Here is a 17,529-nt window from a genome sequence, read left to right on the forward strand (position 1 = left end):
ACAACACCGAAACCACAGCCACCAGACTCCACTGCTCCCTGATGCCCTCCAAATCTTTTCAGTTTACAGCTTTTATTTATTTATTTTATCTATTTATTTATTTATTTATTTATTACATTTTTATACTGCCCAATAGCCGAAGCTCTCTGAGCGGTTCACAAAAATTAAAACCATGAAGAGCATAAAAACAACCAACAATTTAAAAACACGAATACAAAATACAATATAAAAAGCTTTCATAAACCCCAGCCATCTTGGCCAATAATCAGGCATTACGAGAGTTGTACTTTTTAAAAACTTGATTTTGTTCTGACTTTTATACTGCCTGTTTGGTGCATTCTCTTCCCCTCCTTATTGTTTTATTATGATTTTATTTGAATGTAAGCCTATGCGGCAGGGTCTTGCTATTTATTGTTTTACTCTGTACAGCACCTTGTACATTGATGGTGCTATATAAATAAATAAATAAATAATAATAATAATAATAATAATAATAATAATAATAATAATACTCCAAAACACGCCAGGTTGCCTGCCCCATATTGCTCCTTGATGCTCTTCTTCTTCTTCTTCTTCTTCTTCTTCTTCTTCTGCTTCTGCTTCTGCTTCTGCTTCTGCTTCTGCTTCTGCTTCTTCTTCTTCTTCCTCTTCCTCTTCCTCTTCTTCTTCTTCTCAACTTTGGGAGGAGAGAAAGAGGTTAAGCGAACTGAGCAGTGATTCCTAGATAGGCCTTGATTTATTTTTATTTATTTATTTATTTTAATTAGCATTGGCTTCCTTTTCCTGTCCCTGCCTGCTCTCCATGGTGGGACCGAAAAGAAACAGCCTTTTGCATGGTCTCAGCTTGGAGGGTTCGGGTGGGAGGTTTCCGGGGGACGCGGCTGCATCTGTAGCAGCAGCAGAGCCGCCGAGACAGGCAGGGAATAAAGGTGAGTGAAATATTAGGATTTTTTTTAAAAAAAAGGGGGGGCGGAGAGGGGGAGAGATCACAGGAAAGGGGGAAGAAATCTGGTATCTTGGAGAAAAGGAGGTGGTTCCCAAACAGAGATCGCAAAACACACGCTCCAGATCAGCCTACCCCAACCTGGCGACTTCCAGATGTGATGGACTACAACTCCCATCGTTCCCAGTGACACTTCTGGAAGGCGGTAAATTGGAAAAGCCTGCTCCAAATCAGAGGGTGTCTGATTTGGCTGACCTAGGGTGACCATATGGAAAGGAGGACAGGGCTCCTGTATCTTTAACAGTTGTATTGAAAAGGGAATTTCAGCAGGTATGGGGAACCTGGTGAAATGTCCTCTTCATTGCAACAGTTAAAGCTGCAGGTGCTCTGCCCACTTTTAAATCTGGTCACTCGAGTATAGCTCCTGCAGCTTTAACTTTGGTGATGAAGAGGGAATTTCACCAGGTTCTCCATATATACAAATGACACCTGCTGAAATTCCCTTTTCTATGCAACTGTTAAAGACAAAGGAGCCCTGTCCTCCTTTTCATAGGGTCACCCTAGGCTGACCACGACAGTGTCCCAAAGGCGCAATGTTCCTTGAGGACTAGGAGCAGCGCACACAAGTGTGAAATCCAACAAAAATCCTTCTCCAGCCCTTTCCCTGGAAGGAGGAAAAGCAGTGTCATTTGGTGTATGGGTTTAGCCAGTGTGGTGTAGTGGCTAAGATGTTGGACTGGGAGTCGGGAGATCTGGGTTCTAGTCCCCACTCGGCCATGGAAACCCACTGGGTGATTCTGGGCCAGTCACAGACTCTTAGCCCAACCTACCTCACAGGGTGGTTGTTGTGAGGATAAAATGGAGAGGAGGAGGATTATGTACGCCACCTTGGGTTCCTTGGAGAGAGAAAAAGGTGGGATATAAACGTAATAAATAAATACATAATTGTATAGGGGGAAATAACGGCTAATGTGGTGGTGAGAGACGCAATAAAGGTTTATGACCTTTTACATGGAGACAGCTGAGGGTGAGTTAAGGTGAAATCCTATACATGTTTAGGCAGAAAAATGCCCTACAACTTCCAGCACTGCTGGATGGGGTGTATTGGGAGTTGTGGACTTTTTTCCGTCTCAACACGCATAAGATTGCACCCTTTGAGGGTTTTCTGTCCCATGCTTCTCACACCAAAACTCCAGTCCATCCAATGAAAGCAATGGCCAGCAGATTCCGGATGGAGCCTCCCCAAAATGTATCTATTCACCCAACTCATAATGAACTTACGGAACATACTGTCACCAGATGCAAGTAACGTAACGAATTCAGGGAGGAAGAAATGAACAGGACCATTAGAGGCTATAATCGCTAAGAAGAACCTCCCTGGCTGGAGGCAGTGTACCTCAGAGCGCCGTTGGCTGGGGAACAACAGCATTGTTCTTCTGACATTTTCCTACAACGTCTACTGGCATAAATCACAACCGACATTGAGAGTCCGCAATGTCTTTTATTGCACGTCGCTTATTTATTGGTGACATTTGTATTCCACCCTATCACAAAGTGCTCTGGCCGCCTTATAATAAACATACATAAACGCCATTTAAATATACATTATAGACCCCAACACCGTATATTCAAACTTTCTGTTTGTCCAGCACAGGGGCCAAATCCGGCCATGCCCCCTTCCCCTAAAGTCGCTGATAATTTGGTGGTTTTTCGGGCGCTCGTATAGTTTTCCTCCTATATTAACAAGTTGAGGTGCCTCCCTTAAGGCTTAATTACTGGCAGTAGATAGGGTGACAATATGGAAAAGAGGACAGGGCTTCTGTGTATTTGTGCTTTTAACCTGTTGATTGTCTTACTATGATTTTAATTTTTGTGAACCGCCCAGAGAGCTTCGGCTATTGGGCGGTATAGAAATGTAATAAATAAATAAATAAATATCTTTAACAGTTGCACAGAAAAGGGAAATTCATCAGGTGTCATTTGTATGCATGCAGCACCTGGTGAAATTTCCTCTTCATCACAACAGTTAAGGCTGCAAGAGCCCTGCCCTCTTTTGCATCTGGTCACTCTAGCATAGCTCTTGCAGCTTTAACTGTTGTGATAAAGAAGGGATTTCAACAGGTGCTGCATGCATATAAATGACTCCTGCTGAAATTCCCTTTTTACAACAGTTAAAGATACAGGAGTCCTGTCCTCCTTTTCTTATGGTCACCCTAGCAGTAGTGCTTTCAGCTTTTTAAAAGATGCTGGTATTTGGGGGGTATTTTGGCCCTGCCCTGAGAGCTTCCCCTAATGGAATTCATTCTCCACCCGGAAGCCAAGACGTGCCTCTTTTTCTCTTAATTAAGGCTGAATATCCTTCGCAGGTCAGGGAGCCAAAATGGAAGAGCTGGGCCCAGCCAAAGAAGAGCTGCAGGCAGGAGGAAGAAGAGATCCGTGCGTTGTCCAAGTTGGGACCATCCAGGAGCTTCTGACTGGAGCAGCCCTGCAACGAATTAAGAAGGAGCCGGAAGAGGGACTGCAAGAGCGTTGGGAAGCTCAGTGGCAGGAGTTCCTGAGGACGATGCAGGCAGGCAGGGAAAACCTGCCGCTGCTTCGCCCCTGGTCACACGAGGATGCGAAGGACTTCCAGGCCTCCTTCAAAGCCGCAGTGGAGGCCAACCAGGGGCCTTCAGGAGAGCATGTGGCTCAAGACCTACAAGGCCTCAGCGGAGAAGCCCAAGAGGCCTACCGAAGGCCGGAGCCTCCTGTCAAAGTGAAGGAGGAGATCCTGGACGAGGAAGACGGCGTCAGCGTGGAGTTGCGTTGCCAGCGCTTCCGGCAGTTTTGTTACCGGGAGGCCGAAGGCCCCCGAGAGGCCTTCAAACAGCTCTGGGAGCTTTGCCGTCAGTGGCTGGTGCCGGAGAGAAACACCAAAGTGCAGATGCTGGAGCTGGTGATCCTGGAGCAGTTCCTGGCTATCCTGCCCCTGGAAATGCGGAGCTGGGTCAGGGAACGCAGCCCGGAGACCTGCGCTCAAGCGGTGGCCCAGGCGGAGGATTTCTTGATGAGACTGCGAGAGGCGGAGAGCCCGAAACAAAAGGTGGGTGTCGTTTGTGTAGAGAAGCAGCCAGCACCTCCATTCATCTAGGCTGACCATATGGAAAGGAAGCCTGTATCTTTAACAGCTGCATAGAAAAGGGAATTCTAACAGGTGTCATGGGTATGTGTGCATCACCTGGTGGAATCCCCTCTTCATCACAACAGTTAAAGCTGCAGGAGCTATACTAGAGTGAACAGATACAAAAGAGGGCAGGGCGCCTTCAGCTTTAACTGCTGTGAGGAAGAGGGGATTTCACCAGGTGCTGCATGCATACAAACATCACCTGCTGAAATCCCCTTTTCTACGCAACTGTTAAAGTTACAGGAGCCCTGTACTCCTTTTCACAGGGTCACTCTAATATCCATCCTGCTCCAATAAAATGCTCAGCACACACATATGCACAGTGTGGTGTAGTGGCTAGAGTGGCGACTGGGAGTTAGGAGATTCTGTTTCTAGTCCCCACTCAGCTGTAGAGGCTCACTGGGTTGTTGTTGTGAGGATAAAATGGAGAGGAGGAGGATTATGTACACCACCGTGGGTTCCCTGAAGGAAAAAAGGTGGGATATAACTTCCTGACTATTAGAGCAGTACGACAATGGAACCAGTTACCTAGAATCATAGAATAGCAGAGTTGGAAGGGTCCTGCTATTTACTGTGTTATCTGTACAGCACCATGTACATTGATGGTGCTATATAAATAAATAATAATAATAATAATAATAATAATAATAATAATAATAATAATAGAGTCCAACCCCCTGCTCCACCCCTAGGGAGGTTGTAGGCTCTCCCACACTAGAGGCCTTCAAGAGGCAGCTGGACAATCATCTGTCAGGGATGCTTTAGGGCAGATCCCTGCGTTGAGCAGGGGGTTGGACTCGATGGCCTTATAGGCCCCTTCCAACTCTACTATTCTATGATTCTATGATTCTAATAATCAAATGCACAATTGAATTGTTTGTCATTTGGGGAATATATCAGGCAGGTTGGTTTAGAGCCAGTGTGGTATAGTGGTTGGAGTGTTGGGCTGGGAATACCTGGGTTCTAGTCCCCACGCAGCCATGAAGCTCACTGGGTGACTTTGGACCAGTTACTGACTCAGCCTAGCCTACCTTACAGGGATGTTGTGAGAATAAAATGGAGAAGAGGAGGATCGTGTATGCCATTTGGATTCCTTGGAAGGAAAAAAGCTGAGACGTAAGTGTAATTAATTAATTAATGCAATCCATTGGATAAGCCTTAAAAAGCCTTCCCCAACATGGCATCCTCCAGGTATTTATTTATTTATTTATTTATTACATTTCTATACCGCCCAATAGCCGGAGCTCTCTGGGCGGTACACAAAAATTAAAACCATTCAAAGTATAAAACAACAGTATAAAACCATAATATAAAATAAAATATAAAAGCTCAACCAGATAAAAACAGCAGCAATGCAAAATTACAAATTTAAAACCATGTTATTTAAAATTTATAGATTGTTAAAATGTTGGGAGAATAAAAAGGTCTTCACCTGGCGTCTAAAAGCATATAATGTAGGTGCCAAGCGAACCTCCTTAGGCAGCTCATTCCACAGCTGGGGTATTTTGGACTACAGCTCCCACCAGCCAAAGCCACCATGGCCAAGTGTCATGGATTGGTGAAGACCGGTCTAAAATGACACACGTTTATCAACTCAGTATAAATAGCGATGGAAGCAGAACTACTCCAGATCTTCTGTAGTCAGTGTGGTGTAGTGGCTAGAGCGTTGGACTGGGAGTCAGGAGATTTGGGTTCTAGTTCCTACTCAGCTATTGAACTGCACTGGGTGATTTGGGGCGAGTCACAGACTCTTAGCCCAACCTACCTCACAGGGTTGTTGTTGTGGGGATAAAATGGAGAGAAGGAGGATTATGTTAGCCGCTAGGGGTTCCTTGGAGGAATAAAGGCGGGATATACTTGCGATAAGCAAATAAATAATAATTTTGTAGTGGTGCCAGAGTGATACATTTCTCCTTTTTTAGTCCAGTACTCATATCACCAGGAGTGGGAGATGGGCAGTAGGGGCATTTTTAAGAAAGGGTTTAGCTCAGTGGTGGAGCAGAAGGTGCCACGTTCACTCCCGAGCATCTTCAGGTAGGGCTAGGGAAAATCCTTCTTGAAACCCTGGACAGTCCTTGCTGCCAGCCAGTGTTCTGACCAATGCCAGCTCCAGGTTTGGAGGGCCCCTGGGCAAGACGGCCTCAATCAGGGTGACCCTGTGGAAAGGAGGACAGGGCTCCTGTATCTTTAACAGTTGTGTAGAAAAGGGAATTTCAGCAGGTGTCGTTGTTATGCATGCAGCACCTGGTGAAATTCCCTCTTCATCACAACAGTTAAAACTGTAAGAGCCCTGCCCTCTTTTGTATCTGGTCACTGATTAGACACTTTGTGGTGGTGCCCACAGCAGTATGTCAAATTCTCAAATGTGCCCATGGATCCAAAAAAGACTGGGGAGCCCTAGAATAAGGAATAGATGCCCTCTATCCCGCCATCCCAGGTTGTGGTATTTGTGTATTAATTTGACCAGTCCTGCCTCCTGGAGGTGGAGTAAACCAATCCACGCTGCCCTTCTATCTCCTGGCAATTGAACAGGCCTGCCTTCCCCAGAACTGACCAACCTAGGATTTAAAACCTGCCAGGGAGACTCTGTTTCTGCTGCTCATGCATTGTGGCCTGTCTGGCCACCACACGTAACAGAGCCTTCTCGGTGGTTGCACCCCGATTTGGAATTCCTTTCCAGCAGGGATTGAGCTGTCTACCAACGCTGTTGCCAGGCGCCAGCTAAAGATGTACTTATTTGTACAGGCCTTTGGGGGCGTCTAGGCAGGTGTTTTCTCTGTTTTAGTGATGATTTTATTGCACTTTTAATATGTATTTGTAATTTTAGAGCTAGGACAGTAATGGTGTTTATATCGTGTGCTGTACTTTCTCTAGGTTATTAGCCGCTCTGGGCTCCTTGAGAGGAAGGGCAGGGTATAAACCAAATAAAGCATAACCCATCATTCACACTAAGCGGCCATTTTAATTTTTCCTTCCAGGTACTGGGGCCTTTGGAAGAGGTGGCAATCAATTCCCCCAAGTTGGAGCAGGACACATCAGACGCCGTGGAGATGCCACTCCCCATGGAGGTCAAACAGGAGGAGGATGGGGAGTCCAACTTGCTGGGTAAGGCCTTATTTATTATTATTTTGTCTTATTTTATATTTGGCACTTATATCCCGCCCTTCAGCAAACTGCCAGACCAGTAAGGATCACACTAACGTTCCACAGAAGGACTTGCGTCAGGCTTGCTGATCTCAGGCAAGAGTAGGAAGCCCATGTCTCTCCAAATGTTATTGGACTCCAGGTCCCATCATCCTCAACCATTAACCATGCTGGATGGGACTGATGGGAATTTGCATCTAACATCATCCATGGAGGCCCTCAGGTGCACCACCCTGGTCTAAGGACACAGTTCCCACTCTGGATGCAAGATGGCCTGGGTTCGAATCCTGGTGATGCCCATGTGGCTAGAAGAGAGCTGGAATTTGTGCAGGGCTGTAGCTCAGGGGATTTATTTATTTATTTATTAAAACATTTGTATCCCGCCCTATATCATTGGGAACTCAGGGAGGCATAGAGCATCTGGTTTGATTGCAGAAGATCTCAGGTTCCCAGCATCTCCAGGTAGGGCTGGGAAAGGCCCCTGCCTGAAACGCTGGAGAGCCTCGGCCAATCAGTGTGGACAATACTAAACTAGTTGAACCAATGGTTTGACTTGGTATAAAGCAGCTTCCTCTGCTCCTATGGCTGCTGTGCCAGTATGCTCTGAGAAATAAGGCTCTTTTGAACTCCAAGCGGCATCCTTTCACAAAGGAGGAGGCTTTCTGCCTCTGCATGAGTCACTGCTCTTGCTGAGTCCGTTCTGTCTCTGCAACATCCCTGTCCTTGGAAGAGGTTGCTTGGCACATCTCTGCAATCCCAGAGGCCAGATCTGGCACCTGCTTTGGAAGGGCGTTAAGCACCCTGTGGCATGGAATCCACTCTAGAATCATAGAATAGTAGAGTTGAAAGGGGCCATTTAAGGCCACCGAGTCCAACACCCTGCTCAATGCAGGAATCCACCTTAAAGCATCCCTGACAGATGGTTGTCCAGCTGCCTCTTGAAGGCCTCTAGTGTGGGAGAGTTCATGACCGCCCTAGGTCATTGGTTCCATTGTCGTACTGCTCTAATAGTCAGGAAGTTTTTCCTGATGTCCAGCCAGAGTCTGGCTTCCTGTCACTTGAGCCCATTATTCCGTGTCCTGTACTCTGGGAGGATCGAGAAGAGATCCTGGCCCTTCTCTGTGGGACAACCTTTCAAGTATTTGAGGAGTGCTGCCATGTCTTCCCTCAAGGCTGAACATGCCCAGTTCTTTCAGTCTCTCTTCAAAGGGCTTTGTTTCCACACCCCTGATAATCTTTGTTGCCCTCCTCTGAACCCCCTCCATCTTGTCTGCATCCTTCTTGAAGTGTGGTGCTTCTCCTACTGCCTGCCCCACCCTCCCTGGCATGGTGTGCTGCCCTCCCTGCCCTTCCCAGGCACAGCAGCAGCAAAAAAAAATTTTTAAATGCCAGTCTAGCTAGCAAGTGCTACTGCTTGCAACCACCATTTTTATTCCCCCACAATGTCCCTGAGACACCCAATGGAGTGTTTTTCTGGAGCATTTGTAGTTCAGAGCCCCAGAGGGATTGTGAGGGAATTAAAATGGCAGGTGCCAGCCAGAGCCATCTGAGCTCCAGTTGTGGGAGGCTGCTGGTTTTCCTTTACCCAGTTGGGCCATAGGGTTTGGGCCATTGGCAGCTGCCTGAAGGAGAAGGCTGTCGTTGACTAATAGTCCCCATTAGGGTGACCATATGAAAAGGAGGACAGGGCTCCTGTATCTTTAACAGTTGTATTGAAAAAGAAATTTCAGCAGGTGTCATTTGTATATATGGGGAACCTGGGGAAAGCTGCAGGTGCCCTGCCCTCTTTTAAATCTGGTCACTCTAGTATAGTTCCTGCACCTTTAACTGTGGTGATGAAGAGGGAATTTCACCAGGTTCTCCATATATACAAATGACACCTGCTGAAATTCCCTTTCCAATGCAACTGTTAAAGATACAGGAACCCTGTCCTCCTTTTCATATGGTCACCCTAGTCCCCATGGCTATATGCTACCTCCAGTATCAGAGGCAGTATGCCTGGGTACACCCATCACTGAGGAACATGGGCAGGAGGGTGCTGTTGCACTCATGTCCTGCTTGTGGGGGGTGGAATGTCAGGGGAAAAGCAGATGGGGGGAGTTTAACAAACACCTTCCCAGAGCCCTGAGGACTTGATCCAAATCAGGGCTGCTTACATTTACACAGAAGTAAAGAAAACTAAACAGAACATTTCATTTGACCCTAAGGGTATTTATTCTTCAAAATTTGTTAGTCCTTAGAAGCCACGCTTCTTCTTGTTTGTATTCTTATTTATGTTATTTATTATAGTTATGAGTCGCCCTGTAACAAAAATGTCCTCAGAGCAACATTTGTAAAAAAAAAAACACCCTGCATCTTCTCTCTCTCTGGCTCAGTTCAGACATGTTTCTCAATGGTGGTTTTAGAACTCCACGATGGAATTTTTATACCACCGTTGAGAAAAGTGTTGTTTGGCAGGAAAACTGCATGCAGAGGTGGCATTTTGGCGGGGACGGACACTCCACACTGACGATCCATGCTGTGCAGAGGAGAGTTCCTGCACAACTGTTGTGTGGTGGGCTCCGTGAAGTTTTCCTTTGTGTTGAGTCGACTTTTCCCACTGGCTACAGAGTTCTCAGGTAAGAGCGGTGAAAGGAGGGAGTGCCGCTCTAGGAACGCCGCCAGGATTGGTTTTTTGCAGCAATAACTGATGGGATACCATTGGGAGGACTGGAGGAGGAGCGAGGACGGAGGAACTGTCTATCAAACATCGTAATGGATTTTACTCAACTCCACAGTAGCCTACAGTCACACAAAGCTGGAGTTAGAACATGTGGAGTTAAAAACTCAACCGTTGAGAGGAGTTTTCACACTGCGTTGACTAATGTGTTGTCCGAACTGAGCCTCTCTCTCTCTCTCTCTCCCTCTTTCTCTCTCTCTCTCTCTGTATACATATTAATGCTAATATTATCAATTAAAAAGCAGCACAAACAACTATTATTATTATTTATTATTATTATTATTTATTTATTTATATAGCACCATCAGTGTACATGGTACTGTACAGAGTAAAACAATAAAATAGCAAAACCCTGCCGCATAGGCTTACATTCTAATAAAATCACAATAAAACAATAAGAAGGGGAAGAGAATGCACTACACTCACATCAGTTAATACAACACAACAGTGCAGTTACAGTGGACTAAAAGATGCATGTAAACAGTCTAAAAGATTCATACTTTTGTTATATCAGCAGAATTAAAATATTACGAACAATAAAACCTTCAAAAGCCTGGGGGAACAGAAAAGCCTTTGCCTGGTGCCGAAAAGGTGTCAGTGTAGGTACGAGGCAAGCCTCACAGGGGAGAATATTCCGTAATGAAGGACCGAGAGGGCTCAATGGAAACAGCCCTCTGTTGAGTAGGGCTGGGGAGGAGGGTTTTTTGGGGAATTGCATATTAATACGACCCAGTGTAATTCACACTTCCTGCGCTAACAGGCAAACCGGAACTGTAATTATCATCCAGTTTTCACACATCTCCGGATTTTGCAATGGGGTTCTCCTATTTTTTAAAAATGGCTACCTCAGGGGAAATTCCAAACGAAGAATGTGTACGTTACAGAAAAGAGCGTACATTAGGAGAAATGGCTTGCCAAAACTGCGCGTCGAGGGGAAAACGTGTACGAAATGTGTCACAAATTTCCATGTGGACTTCAGAAAGCGTCTGCAAACTGAAATTGTGCTTAAAGCTCTTGCTTCTCTGTTTTTTTTAAAAAAAATGGGAAGAGCAAATCCTTCCTTTTTGTTTTCTTCTCTTTGTTTTCTTCACACAAGTCAAGGTTGAATTCTTTGGGATTAGCAGTGGATTTATTTGCATTGTAGATTTCTGGTATAGAGCGGGGTGGGGTGAGGTGGTCTGTTTTCTGTACAAAAAATAGTGATGTGGGGTGGCAAATTTCCCAGAGCTTAGCATGTCTTCTGACCCTGTTCAGAAGACACACTAAGCCATGGTGGTTAAGCATTTTGAGGTAAACATTATGCCGTGACGTGTCGTGTGAACCATAAATTTAGCGTTGTGTATTAACCATTCCTAACCATGGTGGCTACATAACCATGGTTTAAACACACTCACTAACCATTTGCTGCAAAATGGTTAGCAGCCGAACCATGGCTTTTATTTATTTTTATTTATTTATTTATTACATTTTTATACCGCCCAATAGCCAAAGCTCTCTGGGCGGTTCACAAAAGCTCTCTGGGCGGTTCACGCTTAGCGTGGTTAGGCTACTTTCAGCCAAAGGAACAAATTTATTTTATTTTATTTTATTTATTACATTTTCATACAATTCCATTTCGAAGAAGCTCTCGAGGGCCTAAAGCTGTTACTGCCAGTTGCTGAGCGTTAGGAAAGGCATTTTGACCTTTTAGAATGGGGAAAACTGCACAAAAGCTGGGAATATACCAAACAAGTGGTAGTCAGGTAAAAGGTGTGGCTACCTGAGGAAGCCAGAAGGAACCCCAAGCAGGTCAAATGTGGACCCCCTGTTCTGCACCACTGAGCTACACTGTTGGTCTGATACAGTACGGCTTTTGTTTTTCTCTGTCTTTGAAGCTTTGTTTTTCTTATGTTTGTTTTTATTTCTGTTTGTTGCCTTTAAAACTCCTCCTGGGGACCAGGATATTGGAAGGACTGCCCTCTTCCCCCCATGAACCTGCCCCCATGCCCACAGGAATCTTCATCTGAGCAGGCCATGCTCCACGTCCTGTTGCCATTGGCAGTTTGGTTGGTCAGGATACAGGACAGGGCCTTCTTAGTTGTGGCACCCAAACTGCGGAACTCCCTACCTCATTTCAGCAGTTTAGTTGGTTTGGGTTTTTTAAGGTTTTGTTTTGCTGCATTTTTAGTCTGGTTTCAGGTCTTTCCCCTTCTTGTTTGAAAATGGATTACTTGACATTTGTATTTTTGGTTTAATCTGTGATTGCGAACTGCTGTGGGGCAGGGGAAATATAAATATTTTAATCAATAAATAATAATAGAGGTGGAGTAATAAAAAGGTGGGATAATAAAAAGGAGAGCCAGTGTGGTGTAGTGGTTAGAATCTTGGACTGGGAGCCGGGAGATCCAGGTTCCAGTCCCCACTCGGCCATGGAAGCCCGCTGGGAGTCTTTGGGCCAGTCACAGACTTTCAGCCCAACCTACCTCACAGGGTTGTTGTGAGGATAAACGTGGAGAGGAGGAGGATTATGGACGCTGCCTTGGGTTCCTTGGAGGAAAAAAGGCCGGGATATAAATGCAATAAATAAATAAATATTTTAATAAATATTGATAATTTAAAAAAAGTGGAGTATAAAAATTAAGTCCACCGGCAATCTACCAAACACCCAGAAATCTACACTCGGAATCCAGTCTCCTATTTATTTATTTATTTATTTATTTATTTATTTATTATTTATTAATTACATTTCTATACCGCCCAATAGCCGGAGCTCTCTGGGCGGTTCACAAACCTTCCTTCCACCTACCCCCACAGGAAGACTTCTAATGCGTGAGGAGAATGGAGAGTTCATCTATTCACTTCTTTGTAATGGATCCTGTTATCCATCATCAGACTCCTGGGAAAAAAAGCTTGAGCCAACAATCGGCCATTTTGTGGAAAGGAGCCATTTTGTGAAAAAGGCCTGTGGATGGAAAAGCACCAGTGTACCCAACTGTCTGGAAACATTAAGAGAATGGACAAAGTTCTCGTCACACCAGCATGGTTCGAACGGCTGATAAAAAAACGAGGTCCTCATAATTTTGGAAGAAATGGCCCTCTTCACATGCTCACTGTGTTTCCAGAACCTATCCCAAATTAGGTGCTGAGATTTTTCTTCTAAATGTGTTTTAGTTAGTTGCTGGACCTGGAGAAATAGTTCAAGGGTAACAGCCTTCTCGGTCCCCATTGACAAGACCATAAGTTTGGGGCGTTGGGCTGGTAGAACTTTGCATCAGTCTTTGAAGAGGTCACAAGAGTCAGGAATACCTCCAGAGGGTCCCTGTACCTAGCTAGGGGGTGGGGAGTTTGGGAAGATGTGTATACCACATAAACTTTCTCAATAAATTTGCTTCATTAATCTAGCAGTATCAACTGTGGTGTGTATTTGTTTACCACGTTCTTTTGCTTCATTCAGAGGTAACAACAACTCCTCTCTTCAGTAGTTCCCTACTGATTTCCAGCAGTTGATTCACCGCTTACATCAAGGGGGGGACACGACATGTGCCTCCCCCCAGCCTTTATTGCGGCCCCACACTGCACCACCATTGCTGCTGATATTTCGCGGCATGGCAGCAGGGAAAAAGCCGCAAAATAGCCTTTTTTTTTTTAAGGATAAAGGGACGGTGTCGAGGCAACAGCAAAAAAGAGCCATTTCCAAGCAAAATCGCCTCATTCTGCCGCCCCCATGCCAGCGTATTTTGAGGGAAGGTTTCACTTTGTCCTTCAAAAAAGGGGGGGCTATTTTGCGCCTCCCCACTACTCCCACTCACACCCTATGACTGCTGAATTTTGGCAGCAGATTCAGTGGCGGTGAGGCAGGCCTGTGGCCCTAGAGAGGCAATGCAACACCCTGACCCCTGGAAGCTGGCCACTTCTTAGATGGTCCCTTTAACTTCGGTTTCGGGCATTTCAGCTTGATGTTCCCTTCCACTCCACTGTAGGGTATGACTCATGTCATAATTCTCTGTTCCAGAAGCCGACGGGCACAGTTGGATGCATGAGGAGAACTTTGGCTTGCAAAGTCCTGAGAGAGGCACCAGCAGTGGGCTAGCATTGACAAGAGCCGAAGGGATGTCTTCCCAGGATCCCAAGACGGACGTGATGGCCAGAAGTCAGCAGGGAAGAGGCATTTGCCTCCCAAAACGGGTAGAGGAAACAGAAGAACGAGGCTTCCTCCGTGAGAAATGCGGCAAAGCTTTGAACAGAAGTGCCTTACAAGAGGGGCTTTTGGAATCTGCGTTGGGAAAGACAGGCATTGACTGTGGAAAAAGCTGCTCTCCAAGTGTTGACGTTCCGAAGAATCAGAAAATGCAAAAACTGTTTGAGTGCACCTATTGCGGGAAAATCTGCAACAATAGCGCCCACCTGGTTATCCACGAGAGAATCCACACGGGCGAGAAACCGCACAAATGCTCGGAGTGTGGGAAAAGCTTCACTCAGAAAGGAAACCTTACTACTCATAAGAGAATCCACATGGGAGAGAAGCCCCATCAGTGTAGGGACTGTGGGAAAAGCTTCAGCCGGAGACAACAGCTTGCGAGACATGAGAGGATCCACTCGGGAGAAAAGCCCTACATCTGCCCCGATTGCGGGAAAAGCTTCTGTCGGAAAGACTCCCTCATTACACACAAAGGAACCCATGCCCGGGAAAAACCCTTTGAATGCTCTCACTATGGGGAAAGCTTCACTTCCAGCTTTGGTCTTTAAACACCCCCCCCCCCCATAATACTCATACATCAGAGAAACCACAAATATGTTCAGAACAGAAGTCTTCTTTGTACCGAGATGTGGTGTCGTTTTTGGTTTTTAGAGTTTCATACTCTGAATAGGAAGCATTAAGATCCCCACTCAGGGCTTCTGTACACCAGGGTTTTATCCCGCACCTTTACCATGGGCTTCTGCTGCTGGATTCTTTGCGGGATTAAGAACACTCCTTTACACATGCTTTTTGTGGTGGTGGGTCCTTTCTCTGCAAGAGGCAGCTGGAGAAGCATCTGTCGGGGATGCTTTAGGGTGGATTCCTGCATTGAGCAGGGGGTTGGACTCGATGGCCTTGTAGGCCCCTTCCAACTCTGCTATTCTATGATTCTATGATTCTAAGTTCTTTATGTTTCATTGTATAGCCACTTTATGGTGCTCTGGTATAGAGGAATTGCAGAAGTACACACAACTGTTACAGTGCTTCATCGTGCATCTAGAAAAATGCTGGATTTTCCCCAATCTTAAAAAAAAATGGGATAAAGGTTATAAAGCATGGGAGAGGTTCTGGAGGTTGACGATGTCATCTAAAGGACACGCAAACTTCTACGAGTGACCAATCACGAGCGCACAATAAAAGACTCGTGTAGAGATGTCCTCAGTGGGTTGTCATGGTTAAGTCCAGAGAGCTCCGGCTATTGGGCGGTATAGAAATGTAATAAATAAATAAATAAATAAACCTCAGGTCTCCAGATGTTCTTGGATTACAATTCCTATCATCATTGGGAATTATCTGTGCTGGCTCAGGATGGTGGGTTATTGTAGCCCAACATCATTTAGGAACCAATAATCAGGACCCAAAGGTCTCATCACACACACACAGCTTAGTCTACCTCATAGAGTTGTTGTGCAGATAAATTGAGCAGTGGCTAAACCATGTATGCTGCTCTAAGCCCATAAGATAAAGTCCAGATAGAAATGGAATGAAGGATTCTTCCTGTCTCTACAGTCCCATTCTGGGATCTCTTGTAGATCACAGGGGAAGCTGGTAGCAAGTTCAAGGCAGGAGGAAAGTAGGACCGTGGATAGCTTCAAGGGGCCCTGCTGACTGAAACACTCTCCTACTAGGATAATAGAAAGATGTTGTCTCAGCAGGGAGCTGAAGCCAACTGAGAACTCTTGTAGGCTGACCAGACCTGTAGTGTGGTGAGTCCAAACCCCTCCTGGAGCTGACTGGATTGTTAAAGGGCCCTCACCTGATTTTGTAGCCTGAGATTGCTGTGAGGCTGGGGAGGTGGAGGTTCTGCTGAGAACTCCTCTGAGCCAGAGGATGATGGCAGGTTGTGTCCTCTGGCTGGGAGGGCCCAGAACCCTAACCCTAAGGAATTAGCCTGTGCCTCATCCTCATCTAGGGGGGGTGGAGGTTGTCATGACATCTATGGAACATAAAGATGGCAGAGGTGCTGTCCAAGTCTTTAAGTAAGGATGGGGGGGGGGTGTTATAAAGGAACCTGGAAAAGTACATTCTAAGGCAGGGGTAGAGAACATCTGCCAGTGGAGGCTGGTGGCTCCAATTTCAGTAGGGTGGTAAATCCACTCTGGGTTTCAATCTGAACCAGTCAGAATTCTAAAGGACCTTGGATAATGCCTTTAGAATTCTGACTGGTTTTGACAGAAACCTGGAATGGATTCACTGCCCCACTGACATCGGAGCTGCCAGCATCCTCTGTAGCTGGTCCTCCAGATGTTGTTGGACTACAACCTGTTGTAAATAATTTCTGCAGACATTGTTACAACCCCCAGAAGAAGGCCTAACAGAAAGCAAGAGTCCAAAATGCATCCCTTTTTCTTGTTCATCTTGGGTGCTTACCTGCCTCACACCCTCATTTAGCGCTGACCATTGGCCATGATGGCTGGGGCTGATGGGAATTAGAGTCAACATTACCTTGAGAACCACAGGGTCCCCACATTTGATTTAGAGTGTAATTCTGCCGTTTCCTTTGAGAGACGCAAACCGTGGGGTTTTTAGGAGGCTCGGTGTGTGTTAGTTTTCCAAACTTTAAGGCTGTTTCCATGTGACTAACAATATTAATGTAGAATCTTTTAACATATGGATCTGTCTTCGTTGTTCAATGGAAAACCACCAATAAAATAGTTAACAACATTACATGCTGTTAATTTCTAGAATATTTGTAAACATGTTCTAATAGAACAGAGATGGGCAATTTGTGGGCCCGCCAGATTTTTTGGGCTTACAACTCCCATCAGCTCTAGCCAGCATAGCCAATGGTCAGGGATCATGGGAGCTGTAGGGCAAAACATCTGGAGGGCCATAAGTTGCCCACCCCTGTTATAGAACAAGGGTGGACAACTTGTGGCTCTCCCGATGTTGGCAGACTGCAACTCCCATCAGCCCCTGCCAGTATAGCCAATGGTAAAGGATCATGGGAGTTATAGGCCAACGCATCTGGAGGGCCACACCTTCCCCATGTTTTACTGAACATATTAGCGCCATTGCAGAGATAGCTTGTAAAGGGATTAGGCCAACGTGTGAAGAAAAAGTCTGTCGACATAGCTAATAGGAAACAACATAGAGGCAGTGTACCACTGAATACCAGGGATTGGGAACCAACTGTGGGAGATATGTACTCCCAGGATGCCTTGCTGTAATTGGCCACAGTGGGAAGCCAGATGCTGGACTAGATAGGCCTTTGGTCTGATCCAGCAGGGCTCATCTCAGGTTCTCCTTAGGATGTCCACACAAAAGGTAAAACCCCAAGCAGGGCTGTGTGTCCCCTTCATCCATCCTAGAGTTCTCGAAGAACTCAAATATGAAATTGCGGA

The 17,529-nt window shown here is 45.7% G+C and overlaps 1 protein-coding gene across 1 annotated transcript; it reads left to right on the forward strand.

The window, feature by feature from the left end:
- The first annotated feature begins 804 nt into the window (after positions 1-804).
- Positions 805-15,049, forward strand: LOC134396217 (zinc finger protein with KRAB and SCAN domains 1-like). Its single transcript, XM_063122636.1, has 4 exons — positions 805-929; positions 3,310-4,025; positions 7,085-7,211; positions 13,961-15,049. The coding sequence occupies exons 2-4, from the start codon at positions 3,324-3,326 to the stop codon at positions 14,692-14,694; spliced, it is 1,563 nt and encodes a 520-aa protein (XP_062978706.1). The 5' UTR covers positions 805-929; positions 3,310-3,323; the 3' UTR covers positions 14,695-15,049.
- Positions 15,050-17,529: the final 2,480 nt, after the last annotated feature.

The sequence above is a fragment of the Elgaria multicarinata genome, chromosome 3, assembly GCF_023053635.1.
Source record: "Elgaria multicarinata webbii isolate HBS135686 ecotype San Diego chromosome 3, rElgMul1.1.pri, whole genome shotgun sequence".
Taxonomy (NCBI): domain Eukaryota; kingdom Metazoa; phylum Chordata; class Lepidosauria; order Squamata; family Anguidae; genus Elgaria; species Elgaria multicarinata.

What these genes read in the sequence shown, in the direction of transcription:
- LOC134396217 (XM_063122636.1), top strand. Translation starts at nt 3,324, where the DNA reads ATGGAAGAGCTGGGCCCAGCCAAAGAAGAGCTGCAGGCAGGAGGAAGA. An exon ending in CGGAGAGCCCGAAACAAAAG is followed by an intron (nt 4,026 to 7,084) that starts GTGGGTGTCGTT and finishes TTTTCCTTCCAG; the next exon opens with GTACTGGGGCCTTTGGAAGA. An exon ending in TGGGGAGTCCAACTTGCTGG is followed by an intron (nt 7,212 to 13,960) that starts GTAAGGCCTTAT and finishes TCTCTGTTCCAG; the next exon opens with AAGCCGACGGGCACAGTTGG.